Source organism: Anabrus simplex, chromosome 8, assembly GCF_040414725.1.
Source record: "Anabrus simplex isolate iqAnaSimp1 chromosome 8, ASM4041472v1, whole genome shotgun sequence".
NCBI classification, from domain to species: Eukaryota; Metazoa; Arthropoda; class Insecta; order Orthoptera; family Tettigoniidae; genus Anabrus; species Anabrus simplex.
In genome coordinates, this window is record NC_090272.1 from 28536001 (window position 1) to 28555423 (window position 19423).

At 38.4% G+C, this 19423-nt stretch overlaps 1 protein-coding gene across 1 annotated transcript in view; it reads left to right on the forward strand.

Moving 5' to 3' along the window:
* LOC136879251 (tetratricopeptide repeat protein 17) overlaps nucleotides 1–19423 on the forward strand; it is a 293085-nt gene that overhangs the window by 266979 nt on the left and 6683 nt on the right. The window contains exon 19 of the mRNA XM_067153063.2: nucleotides 18759–18864. Within this exon, the coding sequence (XP_067009164.1) occupies nucleotides 18759–18864 (106 nt within the window). The remainder of the gene's footprint in view (nucleotides 1–18758; nucleotides 18865–19423) is intronic.

Here is a 19423-nt window from a genome sequence, read left to right on the forward strand (position 1 = left end):
GTAATGATAAATTGGGTGTCATTCAAGGCCCTGAAATAACCATCTCAGAGGTTAGGCGGACAGTCGTATTTGCTAAACAGGGAAAAGCTGCAGGGCTAGATGACATTCCTTTGGAAGTTTTGAACGGCATGGGAGGAGGAATGCGTCAAAGCGATAATAAAGTTAAGGACTGGACGAGATCTTATTAACTTGCCAAAGAAAGTAATTACCAAAAAATTCAGCGACTTCAGAACAATCATCCTTATGAGTCGCACTTTGAAAGCATTTCTCAAAATTATTCATGGTCACATTTATCAGAAATGTGAGGAAAATGTGGGTGAATTTCACAGCAGTCTAGGCACACATGCCTTGTTCATAATACAAGTGGTGTTCCAGCATGGCAGAAACGTAAACTGTAACGTGTACGCCTGTTTCTTGTACTGGTCGAAGGCCTTCATGACAAAACGATCAATGTGTTGAGGAGTACAGTGGTGGATGGAAAAAACACCCGTATAATCCATAACCTCTTCTGGGGTCAAGAAGTGACAGTGCTCTTCGAAAACAAGCTCTTGGAGCCAGTTACAATCACTAGAGCCACGCGACAGGGCTGTGTGTTGTCACCATTGCTGTTCAACCTATACTCTGAACAAATCTTTAGACTAGTGCTTGATGACATTCGTGCAGAATAAAAGTCAACAATATATAATATGTAGATGACACCATGCTCATTGCAAACAGCATTGAGGGACTGCCAAATGTCTTAGACAAGGTGTGCCATGCTAACCTTGGCCTTACTATATGTAAAAAATACTGAATACCAGAATACGGGGTCATCTGCAAAACTGAACTTCCACTCGATGTACACAAGGCTAACAGTCAATCTGTTGAGAGGGCAAGTAATTTCACCTCTTTGGGAGTTTACCTTAAGTGAAGAAAGATACTGCCTAGAAAGAGCAGGTAATGCTTACATTAAAATGGAAAAAAATTCTATGCTGTCATGACCTCAGCCTTAACTTGGAAGTGTTATGTCTGCTCCACATCTCTTTACAGTATCAGAGCTTCGACACTCAGTGATACCACAGAGAAGGAAATCAAAGTCTTCAAAATGTGGATCTGCATATATCTACTCAAGATCACATGGGTCCAACGTGTGTGTAATGAAGAGGTGCTCAAACGTATAGGTAATAATAATAATTTCGTGTGGCTATTTCTAGCCAAGTGCAGCCCTTGTAAGGCAGACCCTCCGACGAGGGTGGGCGGCATCTGCCATGTGTAGGTAACTGCGTGTTATTGTGGTGGGTCGAAACCGGTCTTGACCATATTTACTAGCTGAATGTGAATAAATTTTGTATTGATAAGGTGGTGACTTATATTTATATTGTTTTTGTAAAGTAATATCTATCAATACGGAAATGAAACTTATAAACAACAGTAGAAAAGCCAACCAGGCAAGAAAAATAGCACACAGATACCAAAATCTGAGAATTAAGATCACAAATATTGTCAACAACATCACTTTCTTAAAACAATGTTTACAAAATAATCTAACTCCTAAATTTCTTAGGAAATATAATAATAAACATAGATGCACCCATCAAACCCAAAATTCACAAAACAAGACAAACCGAATATGGCTTAAGGAAGAAATTAAATTTATGTATAGAAAGAAACAACACCTCAACATACAAATGTATGAAGCACACCTTAAAGCCTCACATGAACTACCACACACATACTGGAACAACTTCCAACAAATAACTAACGAAAAGATAGAAAATATAGCCATACAGAAACAGAACACCCTGAATAAGAAACTCAACGCACTTAAGACACCACTAAACCAAACCAATCATACACAGAACAGACAAAACACTACCGTTCTTACTGAAAGCAACCAACATATATTCCATCCGCCACTCAAAAACCTAACTAATACAGTATTCAATGAAAAAGAAACTACTATACTGAGCAAGGGACCGAAACATAACTGGAAAAACAATTCAATTTTTGAAAACATTACTACTATTATTACTGAAACGGAAGATGCTCTAAACAAAATACCTCAAGAAAAACAAAATGAAATTAGATATGAAATTAAAAAACACTACCACAATATATCAATAAAATCACCCAAAAACCTCAAAATCAAGAAATCACAAACCAAATACAAATTAAGGTACTCAAAAATAAAATCCAGCAAAATAACTTACTAGTAACAAAGGCAGACAAAGGAAACACTACAGTCATTATGGATAAAGAGGAATATATAACAAAAACAAATACCTGCTTTCAAGATGAAACTTTTCAAATTAAGACTAAAGATCCTACTAACAGTATCCAAAAGAACTTAAAAACTCTCCTAAAAAACATCAATTTTCTCTTGAATGAACAGGAAACTACAAAATTAATCACCATGAATCCAGGGATACCTACAGCTAAAGCTTACCCTAAAATCCATAAAGACAACATTCCCATGAGACCCATAATAAACTACAGACCAAGCCCCATCTATAAATTATCCAAATACATACAAAAATTCCTCAAAAAACATTATGTCTTTCAAGCAAATAAAACCATAAAAAACTCAATAGAATTTTGCAGCATTACTAAGAATATAAGAATAGAACATTTCTACAAGTTAGCAACATATGATATAACAAACATGTATCCCAATATACCCACACAAAAAACTATTACTATCATAGAATCCAATCTTTATAACCATAGTAAGCTAAGCAAATTGGAAATAGATGAATTTATAAAACTATTACAATTTGCTATCAATAACAATTATTTCAAGTTCCATGACACTATCTATCAACAGAAAGGCTTACCCATGGGATCACCAATATCAGGCATAATTGCTGATATATATATGGACTATTTAGAACACCAAGAAATCAAAAAAATAGGAAATATCATCTATTGGTGCAGGTTTGTCGATGATGCATTCATAATCATGGACAATAGACATACTAATGAAAACATAATCTTAGAACAACTAAATAAAATAGATCCCCATATAAAATTTACCATGGACACTGAAAACAACACCATAAACTACTTGGATATATCCATAACCAGACATAACAACCACCTAACATACAACATATATAGAACACCTACCCATACATCAAATACAATAAAGATAGACTCCACCCACCCACATACTCACAAGAAAGCCGCATACTATAGTATGATTCACAGAGCATATAACATTCCACTTTCAAAGGAAAATCTAAATAAAGAATTAAACACAATCCATGAAATAGCAAAACAAAACGGATATAAAAGAGAAATGATAAACCGGATCATCAACAAAGTCAAAAACCAACCGAAAACCAAGCTAACCAGAATCACCAAAGATAAAAAAGAATATGCACTGTTTACTTACAACAATAACCATATACATTCCATAACCAATATCTTCAAAAAACAAGGTCTAAAAATAGCATACAAAACTACACGCAATAACACCAACATACTATACAATTCCAAATCAGTTAACAACATAAATAAATACAACCACTCAGGAGTCTATCGCCTCAAATGCAACGACTGCCGAGCCAGCTATGTAGGGCTTACTGGTAGGAGTTTTTTAATACGATATAATGAACATGTAAATGCCATCAAACACAGACACTTCTCAGCTATGGGTCAGCACATCGACGATCAGAAACACAATTTCACGGACATTAATAGTGACATGCAAATCCTCAATATGAATCCAAAAAGTCCCTTGCTCAGTATAGTAGAAGAATTTTACATAAATTTAGACAAATACGTCAATCCGAACTCCAACTTAAATGAAAACATAGACAGAAACAATATTCTTTTTCATGCAGTAATTCCCTTACTAAAAGATTACTATCCTAAAAGAATTAATAAACAAAAATCCATAGTTCAAATCAACCGCTCCAAGACCTCCTCCCCTCCAACCCCACTCCTGTTACTAACACTCCACCCATCCCCCCAAACCTCCCCTCTACCGTCGCCAACTACAATCTCAGAGCAACACGCATTAGAACTCAACAGGCAGCTACACAGAGAGCACGGTTCCAACACCTAACGTAAGTGAAACGACATACGATTTACTATTACACTTTCATACCACACCATTTTCACACTCATTATTTCTACTTCCAGATACTTTGTTTTCACAACATATATGCTTCTACGATAAAATCAACGTGCACCCTACCAGGACGCATAACATTCAGTGCGTACTTACTAATGTCACCAACTCAACATATTACGGCACACGAAAAGAAGAACATGCTCCATCAATAATATTCAAGACTCTTAATAGCTCTAACAACAGTAGCTGCCCAAAATATCGCCAGACATTACAACCAAATATTACCTAAATTGCAAGCAGATTATACGAATACTTATCTAACCGCAATTATGTATATAGTTATATATTTTTACGGACCCATTATATCGGAACATCATAACTAATCAAATACTGTTGTGAAAACTTCGTTAACCCCATTTTACCCCAAACAATGTGTATATAGCACCACATATTAATAATGTTAATGTAATGTATTTTTAACAAGGTATATATATATACCACTGTTTTAGTTACGTGTCCAATTTAACAAGATTATCCAATGCCTATGCTCAACAAAACAAATAGTTCTCTAAAAGTTCAACCCTATTCCAAGACATAATATAAGAATAATAGGCTTTATAAACCGATACTTTAGTATTTAAGATATATGCCAACAAGGTATTGCACACTAATATTTTAATCACAAGTGTCCAAACCAATAATTCTACATCTTTATATGACTGATCAATAATCAATTAAAGTAATTAAAGAACCAATTTTTAATGTATATTACCGAACTTACTACTATTAATTTACACAAATGTATGTATATCTCATTCCACATTGTACAACCCAAATTAGATAGTGATAACATGAAAAATAGCATGTAATTTTATGGATGATGTATATTAGTTAACTACTTACCTTGACACTGTATGCTGGTAAACTTAGGATTGACACATACAATAGCTCAAATGTACCAAGACATACATACCAACATTTATGATCAGTTGGACTTAATTTAAGTTTTAATCATTATATGTGATGTTTTTGTAAAAAATATATCTTTTATGCATGTCAACTGAAGATGACCCCTTAGGGGTCGAAACCGGTCTTGACCATATTTACTAGCTGAATGTGAATAAATTTTGTATTGATAAGGTGGTGACTTATATTTATATTGTTTTTGTAAAGAGGCCCAACACTTCGAAGAATGAAGCTATCGGCAACATGAAAATGACAAACACTCCCTAGGCCTAGCAAACCTAATACCATAGGGGTTGGAAAAGAACAAGTTGACCAATGGAGGTTGGACAGGAAAGATGAAAGTTAAGAGCCTGGCACTAAGTGGAAGCAATGCCACACTCGGCTAGCTAGCCCACCTTTTAGTTGCCTCTTACGACAGGCAGGGAATACCGCCTCCACACACAGAGGGGGAGATGATTATGCACTTTCATATGTGTACTACAAAATGGATTGAAATCTGTTGTGCAGAGATTTTAACAACGATGCATGGTCTCTGGTGCCTGTACCAGTTGACAGTTTCCCTTTACTTTAATGCCCTGTAGGTGGAGGACGCAGACAAAGAATACACCCACGGTATCTCCTGCCTGTCTTAAGAGGTGACTAAAAGGGGCAACCAAGGGATGATTGAATTAGAACCATGAAACTACTTGTGATTAGCAGTGGCGAAGCTATTAGTTAATGAATGGGTAGGCAGGAAATCTTAGCTTAACGTTTCTTGTAGAGCAGTTCCAAAAGTCGAGTTTTGTTGGTTGCAAAATGGTCAGTCACACGGTCCTTCAATAGTTTGTCATTCATCAATTCCTTCACAGGCTTTTTCTTGATACAAATGGTTCCAAGACTGCTCAGTCTTTCATGTTCATTGTATTACACAAGAAGGTTTTTATCCTCTTCAGAGTACTCGTGCTCCTTTCAGAGGGAACCGTGATCACAGGAAATGTTAATATTAAGCGAATCAATTTTGACACTTCAACATAAACTGGTTTGAAATCATTGAGGACAGTATAATGTAAAAGCTTTCAAGGGGACAAATGTTTTCCTAAAGGCTATCGGAAAATTGTTTATCAGTTCATTTTCCAGTATTTTCTCTATTAAAAAAAAGTTATATGTTCAAAAGATTGTTCAGTTTAATAGCAGGGAAACTCTCTTTGTAAACTATGAAGTGAGTTGGATCCAACAATTTCAACAAACTGAATGCTTTCAAAATTGTCAAACCGTATTGACATTTGCATAATTAAAGTGTCAAGGACTTCACTGTTAAAATTTTGAGTGTTTGGAATGTCCTGTCATCTACATATCACTATTTATTTTACAACATTTTTCGACGCAAGAGGATACCGTGTTTTCTGATCGCATGTCCTTGAGGATACCAGTGGTTTTCCTAATTTCAGTATTGCACAGAATTACATCAAATGTGGTTTTATGTTCCAGTAGAACAAGGTGATGGTCTGTATAAATTAAAAATCTCTGTAGAGACAGTGCAAATAAATGAATTGGGTCTTTCTGAGTGTGTTAAGCAACCCAGTAGCAGAATTGTACGACTCACTGTCCCAACCCTCATCATTCTGTGCAATTATCTTCAAAAACCTGTCATAAATCATCATAGTGTGAAAACATTGTGTGGACTGCTCTGGAATGAAAGCTCCAACAGGTAGTACATGCTTGTGGAAGTCTGAATCCTTTGGATTCCAGAAGATGAGCTCTCTTTGAGGATCTACTAAAAAATGAATGAAACACTGTCATCTTATGAATAAAGAGCCTGACTGATTTTATTGTTTTGGAGCAATGGAGAAGGACAAATTTTAAAATTGGTGGGCATAACAGTGTAGAAATATTGCCCGTCGGCAAATTTGCTTAACGTAATGCTGAACACTCCCCATGCTTTCCTGCCATTAAGGAGCACTCGTCATATATTTGACATACAGTTTTATCAATTACTCATCACTTTTTCGCAGAATATTGACAATTAATTTTGATAAGCCCGATGCAGCCTTATCAATCAAAACATCATGAAAGCCTATGAATCTTTTTGTACCGGGCGAGTTGCCCGTGCGATTAGGGATACGCAGCTGTGAGCTTGCATCTGGGAGGTAGTGGGTTTGAGCCCCACTGTCGGCAGCCCTGAAGATGGTATTCAGTGGTTTCCCATTTTCACACCAGGCAAATGCTGGGGCTGTATCTTAATTAAGGCCATGGCCAGTTCCTTCTCACTCCTAGGCCTTTCCTATCCCATCGTCGCCATAAGACCTATCTGTGTCGGTGCGACGTAAAGCAAGTTGGTATAGATGTTGATTCCCATAGGGAATTTGAAATATTTCTTCCTAATGAGTAAATTTATAATACCAATATAAATGGTCCCTTATTGGACATTATAAATTTTCCAGCTAACTCATTCCTGGTTGCCAGCGTTTCACCCCCATGTGCTAGGCCTAGGAATGAGTTAGCTGGAAAATTTATAATGTCCAATAACGGACCATTTATATTGGTATTAGAAATTTACTCATTCGGAACAAATATTTCAGATTCCCTATGGGAATCAACATCTGTACCATCTGATGGCCAAGCAGGCATCAATTTTTGGTAGTGAGACAAAGTCTCTCATAGTGCATTGGCACAGCCGGTGGCTACAATTAGCCTACGCAGTGGCCTCCACGTTATGTACTAGCCATGCATCTTGGTAGGTGTGCTAGGTACCAACTGACGAGCCCATTTTCCTGCCGGTTACAGATCGTACTCCAAACTATCCAACTAAATGAAAATTGAACAATTCGACCAACAATCTACATAATCTTCTCCACTGGACAGTAAGAAAGGTCTAGAAAAAGAAAGGAACACTATACCAACAAGACAAGTGTGCAAGAGCATTAACGGAAAACTGCCAAACTTAATAATGAACCAGTGCAAGTGACAACGAATGAAATCAAAGATGTTTTAGTTTAGAATAGTTTTTAATTTGTATAATTTTAATTTTTAACTAACAAACATACCCCCCCCCCCCCACATCCATCCTCCCTCACCACTTAAACGTCCCTTCCTAACACATTTTAATTTTAATTATGAAATGTTTTATGCTTTTTTCACCTAAGCTTTAAGCAAAACAGCTGATGATGATTGCTAAGCAATCAAAACATGTTCTGTAAGTTTTTAATGCTAAATAATAAAAAAGGATCGATCAGGTGGGACCTTTTACTTAATTGTTATCTTGATTACCCTAGAAACGCGACGGGGAAGTCGCCAAACGTCTTCTCTCATATGAAGACTGTGTTAGGGAATTTTCATTGTAGTGGTAGGCCTGCTTGCCTACCATCAGTCACAATCAGGTTGGGTAGTTTTCATTATAATGGCAGACACTCACTCTCCACCTGCCTTTTTCACATCCTCAGAAAAACTGTCTTAGTTTTCCCAACTGAAATGAACATAGGTCATTACAATGACATCAGTAGGAATAGCCCCATTGAAAGTGTTGCTTTCATATGAAAAACTTTACTGATCTGTTTCCTAGGAGTACCTGATGAGTGGGAAGATCTCAGTTCAGTACACTGGCGGCGGAAAAAACTGTCTGACTTGGAGACAAATTTTTCTTCCAAGCCAGAGGTGAAAGTGCTAATTTGAAATAAAATTAATGCAGAATTTAATAAAAGTGAAGAGGAAGAGGCTTATCTTAAGAAACGGCTCTTTTCAGGGTTAAATTTTGTTACTTAGTGAATTGTGGTGCTATAATTTGGAATAGGCCTAAATTGTAATTCCAGACCAGGTCCTACTACTACTACTACTACTACTACTACTAGAGCCTCTGACTTAAGTGTGCACACTGCTCATTCAAAACAGCATGTCAGAGTAGGGATCGAATAGCTGGAATACTATGATGAAATGGCGTGTTATATACCAACAGTATCAGGAAATGTATAAACCAGAGGAATGCCATGCTATAGAAGAAAGTTTTTCAATTCCCAACTGTTGCCCACCAACATTCAGTCAGCCTGTTATACTCGGTATGCAGTAGTAATTCCATTTATCAGAGTTGAGTGGCAGCATAAGACACAAAGAACATCACAACAAACAATGGTCAAAGTAATGTTATTGTTGATCAATGTTATTAGCTTTCAATATTGTAGGCCTTCAGATTTAGTTTTCTTCTGACTCTGAAATGTAAGATAGGAAACTTAACAGGGTCCACCTTTTCAATACAAATAAATGTTATAGTTTATTTACAACATATATTTACACTTGGAACTAGTTTCGACGCTGTTTGGCGTCATCTTCAGCCAATCTTCAGTTCAATACGAACAAAAATGAAATTCTTAGATTTAAATGACTCTGAAATACCATTCTTATCGGTCGGTACGGTAAAACTGAATAAAACATAAATGATCGGAAATTGTATTCTCTATAACTTTTGTTATGTACCCTAGTGTCCAAAAGTTAAGCATAATCACTAAACGAGGCCTTGCCGCCTGACAGGAATGTCACACGGATTGCTGAACAAACAGAAGCTGAATCACGCACCATATGTCACACAACTTGTCCAAGAAAACAGTGTCAGAAAGGTTCTGATAGCTAAGGTACACATTTGACAACTACTAACAAAATTTGATAACGTCTTCTGCAACAAAATATGCTGTTAATAGGGTGTATGGTTACCCCTAACAGCCACACATGCTTCGCAGCGACGTGGCATGCTCTCTATCAGATGGTCCAAGAGCTCTTGTGGCAGTCAATCCCATTTCTCTGAAAGGGCAATGCGAAGGTCTTGGAGGGTCCTTGGTAGAGGCTGACGGGATGCAATTCGCCTCGCCAATGCATTCCAGGCATGTTCTATAGGATTCAGATCTGCAGACCTCACTGGCCAGTCCATGCGATGAATGTCTTCCCCAGCCAGAAATTCATCCACCAGAGCAGCGTGGTGCGGTCGAGCATTATCGTCCATTAAGAGGAAGCCTGGACCAAACGCACCTCTGAAGAGTCGAACATGTGGTCTCAGTACCTCTTCCCTGTATCTCCGAGCGTTAAGTGTTGCTTGGACCACCCATGAAGATGTGCAGGTCCGTACGGCCATTCAACATGATGTCGCTGCACATCGTGACGCCGCCGCCGCCACCACCACCATACTGGTCCCGTTCCACGATGTTCCTGTGGTTGTATCAGCTACCCAGTTCTCTCCAGATTAATGTGCAATGGGAATTGTTCTGCAAACTGAAGCGGGATTCATCTGTGAAGAGCTCATGCCTCCATTCATTCATGGTCCAGTTTCGATGTTGACGGCTCCACAGTAACGGGCCCGTCTCTGTGCTGGAGTGAGTGGGACGCACACCACTGGACGTCGGGCATGCAGCCCTGCTGTTCTGAACCTCCGGTACACAGTTTGCCGAGAAACGGCAACCCCTGAGACAGCTGCAAAATCCGCCGACAATTGTCCTGCGGGTGCACTCCGATTTCGTCGGATGGTTAAGGCCAGAAATCGGTCTTGCTGTGGGGTGGTTACCCTTGGTTGACCTGGTACTGGCCTACGACTAACATCTCCTGTGTCTCGAAATCGTCTCCAAAGCCTGGAAATGACACTTTTTGGCACATTCAAGGATACGGCGACTTCGGTCGTGTCTGGCCTGCTTCCAGGCGGCCGAGTATTCTAACCTGCAAAACGGGGTCCAAATGGTGTCGTCGTGCCGTTATGTTGTCACTTGCACCATAAGGGTACACTCCGCACCCTATAACAGGGCAAACTTGACTGAGGGAATATGGGGCGCAGGCACTGGCTGTGTTTACCTTGCGGTTACGCCGCTAGTCAAAGCAGGGAACAATTCTTTCCTATACAGAGCGAACGCGTAAGGTTGGTAGGTGCATATGTCCTGCAGTTTGCGGGCTATTTCCTGTTGCCCTGCTTACTCGTAACTTATACTTAACTTTTGGACACTAATGTAGTACTTTTCGATAGGACCAATAACATAGGTATTTAAAAATTAATTTTTAGGTGCCTTCCGTAATCTACAATTTCATCCAGGGTGAATAAAATTGTTTATAGCTTAGACTGGAGTTTCTTATTCCCTGACTCTATATACAGATTTTCATTAAATTCTGTTAATCCATTTTCTTGTGGTTCGGTGTTGATATGGACTTGGCAACAAAAATACAAACTCGTGAATATCCGTGTAATTATAGCTGGTACAGTAAGAATGTATAAGACCTAAATTATCGGAAATTTAATTCTATATAACTTTAGTTATGTAGTATTTGTCGATAGGACCACTAATAATATAAATATTTGAGAATTAAATTTCAGGCCTTCCCCATAACTACCATTTCACTCAGCGTGAACAAAATGATTTATAGCCTGGATTGTAGTGGCTCATCCCCTGATTTTACATACCGATTTTCATAAAATTCTTTCAGCCATTTTCTCGTGATGCGCATACATACATACGTACGTACATACAGACAGAGATTATAGAAAAGTAAAATGTGTATTTCCTTGTTACTGTGGACATGACCGGTACAGAAATACCATTATTTTCAAATTCTGAGCAATGTATAGACAAAACTCTTATTTTATATGTATGAACATTACTTTGTCAATATGCTCAAAAATCTTCTGTATTTCTGTGCTTAAAATATGTTTATACTTTGAAGATCTCTTATAGTCAACTTCTGGACTGGTAACTTCATTCTATTGGGCTTAAATACATCTTTGCTGTATCGATTGTTTCTAGTACTTGCCATTCGCCATAACGCACTATTCTCTGTTCAGCTCAAGTCTTGTGGTTGTTCTTTGGTTCATGCCCCTATTCGTTTCCCTAATTTGTTTTACTCGTTGTACTGTTGGTTGGGAAACATCTGTGTTGTTTCATATACCTGTTTGTTTATACTATTTGGATAAAATCCAAGTCATATTTATGTAACTGACATCTGTAAAATCTTTTGTGTAATGTGTTTTAATTTTCCAATATTTTCTTGCTTTGCTATTTTTAACTTGTGGCATGTGTTTGAATACATCTGTTTTGTGCATCCTAAGTTGGCAATTCTTCTTCATCCCCTCGTATTTTCCTAATTACTTGTACATCTTGCTATATAAATCCTCACTCTTTGTACCATCCATGGTTTACCTCTCGTTGCCCAGCACATTGTGAATATGTCCCTTCCACAATCTTTTTTTAATCTTTCATAAATTAAAAAAAAAATAATAAACCACCCTACCCGCCACAGCCGCAGGGAAACTTAGCCATTCCCAAGTAATTGATAATGAATGACACAGCCTACATCAACTACTCTTTACACATAAAAAGTGAGCACATTTTTCATTGTTATTGAATAATCTCCACTAACATGATTTAAATTAAGAGAACAGTCCCCAAAAACAGAAAAACAACATAAATCGGTACATGAAATTGATAACCTTAAAAAAGGCCATGTAGCTAACAGGCTTGTAATGAGCATTTAATAGACTTGGGACTAGTAAAAATAGCATATGTAACCATTCTTTTACTATAAAACACATGTGAAAAAGGAGAAATTAAGATGAACGGTAACGAATTTCTCAGATAATATTTCATATTTGAAGCAATGCATTGCCCTAAAACTAGACAGGTTTTATCAAGTTTTATCATCCACATTTTCTGGATTCTAGGCCCATGTTTTCCCAATTATTAGTATCTGTACACAGTCTGTAATGCATTTTTTTCTTTCAGAATAGTTGTTTATTAAGAATTATCCCTCAATAAAGTGAAAAATGGCCAAGAATAAGCAGCCTACACATTCAAAATTCCATGTCCACACGTTCTCTGAATCTACCGTCCTCTAGTCTGCTTAATTCACGATTATTGAAATGGAAAATAATTTCATAACTGTTCAATTTCCACTCACTTATGAGAAGACATATCAGATCCCTTCTGGTAGCGATCTGTACAATTATAAGCTGCACGTAAATCCTAACTTAACTCTGCTTTAATATTTCCCACCAATTTAACTACTTCACTGAAAACAATGGGCAATATATTATCATTCCATCACAAATAATATTACAACAGATCCACTAACAGACGCGATTCAGTAGTTTGAAAGGAACTGTAACATTATCACATGCTAACCATGTATTCAAAACTGAAGTTCCCACAACATGACGATGCGCGAATGTGTTCAATATTCCTCATAACATCAGTGCGCTCTGTGACTCTAGATAAGTAATATTAAAGTCTTTGGATGTGACAGGTAGTTCATCATTGCAGGAGAATATGATTACAAATTCAGACCAAATGAAACACACGTCACAGTAAAGGGTGCCCAAAGAGTCACACCAATACACAGTGTACCCCCTCCCAGCGCAATGCAGGCATGTATTCGTGCATGCAAATAATCATAAAGGTGCTGAATGGCATCCTGCATTAGATTGTTCCAAGCATCTTGCACCGTTTGATGCAATTCGGCAATGGTTCTTGCAGGCTCTGTAGAACACGTTAAGTTTGCGCTTCATCATGTCCCATACGTGTTCAGTTGGCGAGAGATCCGGTGATCTTGCTGGCCAGGTCAGTAGAGCATGTTCTGGTGCAGCATCTGTATGTGGACGTGCATTGTCCTGCTGAAAAAGCACATCACCATCCTGTTGAAGAAATGGCAGTAGCACGGGGACAACAACCTGTGCAATGTAGTGGGTACTGTTTATATTACCCTACAGAAACACCAACTGTGACTGCGATTTGTAATTGATGGCCCTCCCATACCATGAAGCCTGGGGTGGAACTTGGGTGCCATGGGCAAATGCACTCTGGAATAAGTCACTCACCAGGTCTATGCCATCACTTGCATACTGACAGAACCTACTCTTGTCACTAAAGACAACAGAGTGTCATTCCCCTCTCCAGTTGATTCTTTCATGACAGCAGAGTAGCTGTGCTTGGCATTGTCGTGGTGTCAGTGGTAATCTGGCCAAAGACACGTGATCATAATCCTGCTGCAAACAGTCAGTTCCCAATGGTCCTTGGTGACACTGCAGGTGCAACATGTAACCGGTGTGACCGGATTTCATTCCTGGAAGATGTTCGGTCGGCCACCACTGTTTGCACAATGTGGTGATCTTGGCGTGCGTCTGTACTACGTGGACGACCGGAGCTTGGTCTGCGGATGTGAGAATGTTCCACAGACCACTGCTGAAAACAGTGACACACAACAATACATTGTGCCCAACATGTGCTGCAATCTGTCGATATGCCTATCCACCTTCCCACAGGCCCACAGTGCGACCACATTCAAGTGGCTGCAGTTATTCAACAGGAGCATGTACTCGTCGGCAGGGCATGGTTGTACCCTAGAATGAATGATGCATACACTCTTCACCTGTAACCTCAGCCGCAGTTACTGCCTGCAGAGTCAAAAAGAGAGTGCAAATGGACAGGCCTCCTTAGCGCCATCTGATTGCCGATGTCCGTGACAAATTGATCACTAACAAAACAACCCCTCAGTATGCATGTATTATACCCTGGTGCCATTGCACACAGTCCTTGAGGATGTTGCATGTTTTCATTTCTTTTTTCCAGCAGTGTATTTCATACCAGTTTCAAAAATAGAATATTAAAACCCAGTTTGTAGATTTCATTCGTTCGTTCGTTTGTTCATCAATTTTAATTATTGCTGTTCCTATTTCTCTAGTAGACCTGTTTAAGTGGTACTTTTTTTTTACCTATTAACTTTGTAGCTTCTTCGAATTTTGGAGAGAAGTACTCTAATGTGATTCAGACATTAACCTTTCATCTAATTAATGAGGCAAACAAAATGAATTACCCCATTTTCTTTGTTCTGACAGCCGGTGAATAATCCATTGAAAGTGACTGAAGTTTAAAGAATTTATCCACATTGTCATTTGTGTCTTGTAGACCACAAGATGATTCTGAATTTAAAATGCTTGTTTAAATCTAAGAATTTCATTTTTTGTCTGTATTGAACTGAGAACGTAAGATAGGTAACATAAAGGGTCCACCTTTTCAATACAAATAAATGTTATAATGTTTATTTACAACATATTTTTACTTGGAACTAGTTTCAACGCTATTTAGTGTCATCTTCAGCCAAAATGTGAGAAATAGGTATAGGTGTATACGTGCAGACATGTACATTACACAAAATGTTACAACATTATGATTAAATAAGAGTAAAAGAGATACTACGGGATACTACTAGCAAACATCAACACTGGATATCACAAGAGACCAGACTGATACTATTTAATAAGAAGAGAGCTTGGCGCCTGTGGAAAGACTTCCCTAACCCACACACTCACAATACCTTCGTTAAAATCCGCCGCCACGCGAGGTTTATGGTCAGAAGAGACTACAAAGCACACGTAGACACTGTCACTGAAAACGTCCGCAGCAATCCCAAGCGCTACTGGAGTCTCATCAACACACGGAGAAGGACGGAGCGGATTCCTGTCAGCGTGAACCACAACGATGCAACAGCAGATGGCGCCGATCGCAATGAACTGTTCAACAGGTATTTCTTCTCCAACTTCTCCCCTCCCTTACAAAACCAACCGCTCCCTCCCGTTGGTACAGCTTCAAACAGAACCCTATCAAGCATAACTACCACGCCAAGTGAAGTTCATAACCTTCTTCAAACTCTTCGTACCAACAAAGCTACCGGTGTCGACACTATAGGTCCTCTTTTCCTAAAAAATACTGCCAGCACTCTTTGCGTCCCTCTCTCTAAATTATTTAACAGATGTTTTGCCGCGGGCTATTTTCCTATTACCTGGAAACAGGCAAATATTGTTCCACTTCTCAAATCAGGCAACAAATTTAATGTTTCATCTTACCGACCAATCTCTATTCTCCCCACACTATCCTTTATCTTTGAAAAAATTATACACCAGCGTCTCCTCGCATTCACTTTGCCGTATATCTCAACCAAGCAGCATGGTTTTCTACCAGGTGGCTCTTGTCTAACAAACCTGGCCACTCTGCATAGCTTTGCATCACACGCCATTGCAGCTAAATCACAGCTGGACATCTGCTACGTAGACATTTCGAAAGCTTTCGATTCTGTTGACCATACTCTGTTGCTCCATAAACTCTCCGAACGATTTAATATACATGGCAGTCTTCTGACCCTTCTTGCTGGCTTCCTACATAACCGTTGGCAGAGAGTGGTAATATCAGGCACTTCATCCTCATGGTTACCAGTCACCTCCGGTGTCCCACAGGGCAGTACTCTTGGCCCCTTGCTGTTTTCTTTGTTTATGGACGATCTGCCGTCCGAACTCAACGAAACAGCGAATACCCTACTCTTTGCTGACGACTGCAAGATATTTAGGGAGATTAGGAATCCAGCAGATGCAGCTCTGCTACAGTCCTCACTTAATGCCCTCTCGAACTGGTGCCGTACTTGGAAACTTATCCCCAATCCACAAAAATGCAGCCACATGACCATAACACTGCGTAAATCTCCTCTACCGACATCATATTACCTACTCGACAAGCCCATCACCGTGGTTACGCAACAGCGTGATCTAGGTGTAATATTCGATACAAAATTACAATTTAAGACCCATATAGAAACATATACAACCAAGGCTATGAAATTACTAGGTATTCTCTATCGCTTCACAGAAATTTCTGACCCCATTGCTCTTCGTCACTTCTTCCTCACGATCGTTCGACCTCTCTTAAACTACTGCTCTCTGATTTGGACAACAGCCGCCCCCTCCAATACTAAGCAGTTAGACAGAGCAGTGTCCTTCTTTGCTGCAATTGTAAGGAACAGAAACCCCAAGCTCAGAAATCTGTCTACGCAGCAGGTATTAATGGCAATTAATGTGTCACCGCTGCACATCAGGCGACAGGTAGCTGACCTGAGTTTCCTCCACGAGATCTTAAATGGACATTACCGCTCGGAACATCTTGTTTCTCTCTTCTCTCTCCGCGTTCCTTCCCGTTCCACCAGAACCAAAGACCTTCTCCACATTCCCCACACTCAGCACTCAATACTTCAACGATCTTTCCTAATCCGCCTCCCAACACTCTTTAACAATATTAATAGGAGACAAGAGCTTGATATAGCATCGAATAAAAGTGAATTCGAGAGGTGTGTAAATAGTATCTTAAAGATAAGTTGATGTGAAGGGATTATACCGCCATCTTGACCCACGACGACTTGGCTATGAACATGGACATTCTATGGTTTTCGATTTGGACAGTTATTAGTAGGATGTGTACCTGATCTTGTTATATTTTGTTATGTTTATTATATTTTATTATGAAAGTTTACGTTTGTTAAATAGTCTGTTGACAGTGCAAGTGAAATTTGCTCAGTGTAGCTGTATCTTGTGCTTCGTGAATAAATAAATAAAAAATAAATAGTGAATTACAAGGTCAGAAATTGTTAGTCATCAAAATGGTCCATGAAGGGTGAATCAAAACTGTACAACATGAGTTAGGACACAAAAACATAATCCTCCAATAAACATACAATATCGCTGATATTATCTGTGGTCTATTGTTGCAACGTAACGTGTTCGCACTTCAATGCGGGACCTGAGGCGGTAAAGCTATGGCGCGAGGTGAAGAGGAACTGAGCGTGGTGGACTTAAGCTGTCCGCCGCATTGAACTACGAACACGTTACATTGCAACAATAGACCACGGATAATAAATATTACAGTCAACTTCAAAGTTCTCAGAGGAACATTTTACATAAATCTAAGTTTGTATTCTTGTCAAATGGAAATCTTTACTACACCCTCAACAAGTGACATTTGATGAAAAATTACTACAAATGTGAATCTTTAACTGCCAAGTTCATCTTGCACTTGGATTTTGAAATGTTATATGCATTTTTAAAAGTTTGTGTATATTGAACCCTAACTCATGTTTATACTACGCTCGTCCTATGTGACGTTCAATGGAAAAGTGACTACAAATCTTTAACTGCCAAGTTCATCCCGAACTTACGCAAAATTTAAACATGTTATATGTATTTAGAAGTTAGTGTTTATTGAGCCCTAACTCATGTTTGTTATAATATTATTTCACCCTTCATAGACTGTTTTAAAGTGACATTTAATGAACAGTATCTACAAATTTGAATCCTTAACTGCCAAGTTCATCTCTATCCTAAGTTTTTTTTAAATGTTATGTGCATTTTGAGACGATTGTGTTTGTTGAATCCTAACTTATGTTTATACTACACTCGCGGCAGGCGATATTTAATGGAAGAGTGTCTGAAAAATTTGAATCTTCAATGCCAAGTTCATCTCGAACTTCCACGTGGTTTTGTTGTGTTGTATGTTTTTTGGGAGATTGTGTTTTTGAGTCCTAACTCATGTTTGTACAGTTTTGATTCACCCTTCAGGGACCATTTTGATGACTAACAATTTCTGACCTTGTAATTCACTATTTTATGTCTCTTCTACTCTTATTTAATCATAATGCTTTAACATTCTGTGTAATGTACATGTCTACATTGTATACGCCTATGCCTATTTCTCACATTTTGGCTGAAGATGACGCTAAATAGCGTTGAAACTAGTTCCAAGTAAAAATATGTTGTAAATAAACATTATAACATTTATTTGTATTGAAAAGGTGGAGCCTTTAAGTTACCTATCTTACACTTGATGTTATTATTAATTGTATTTTTATGCATTTTGTATTAAGATATTTTGTTTATCCTTTAATGTTGTAGTCTTGCTCCTCTTGGATATTAACTGTGGGATTATTACAGGGCTGGTTTCTACAATGACGCTCTGGTGGTTGCGAACATGGCTCTTGAGCTGGCCCCCAAGTTTGAGATTGCTCACTTCACCCTCGCCAACATACATGCTTCTATGGTAAGCTTGAACTACCATACAGTTGTACAGGATACTCCTTGGCGAGTAAAATTCTTGTTTGATTCCATTGTTAGAATTTTACTAATTAGCACATCTTGGAAGGTAGTTTGGACCGACAAAGTTTGATGCTTTTTGAGGAGATTAGGCTACGTTGGCATTTTAAATCTATCAGTGTTTCAACTATACTTTGGTGGTCTTTGTCAAAACAGCCTTTACAACAGCAAAATTAATTAATTAAAAAATAATTTTTAAATATAAATTTAAATTTTAAAAATTAATTTAAAATTTAAAATTAATAAGCAAAGAAAATATCGTAGCAGTTACATTTGGCTAAGGATCCTCAGGACCCTGTCTCCAGTGCAGGCATGTTCAGTGTTCCCTGTTCATGCAGGAAGATTAATACTGAGAGAGGTGGCGATTATTGTTTCGAGAGGAAGTACAATTAGGCATCCATCCTCTGTTAACACTAATTAATCAGAGGAAAAAATGGAAGGGGTCAGGCACTTAAAAAAAATGAATGTATTGGCCAAAAAAAGATAAGGGCCATGAAGAGCATGAA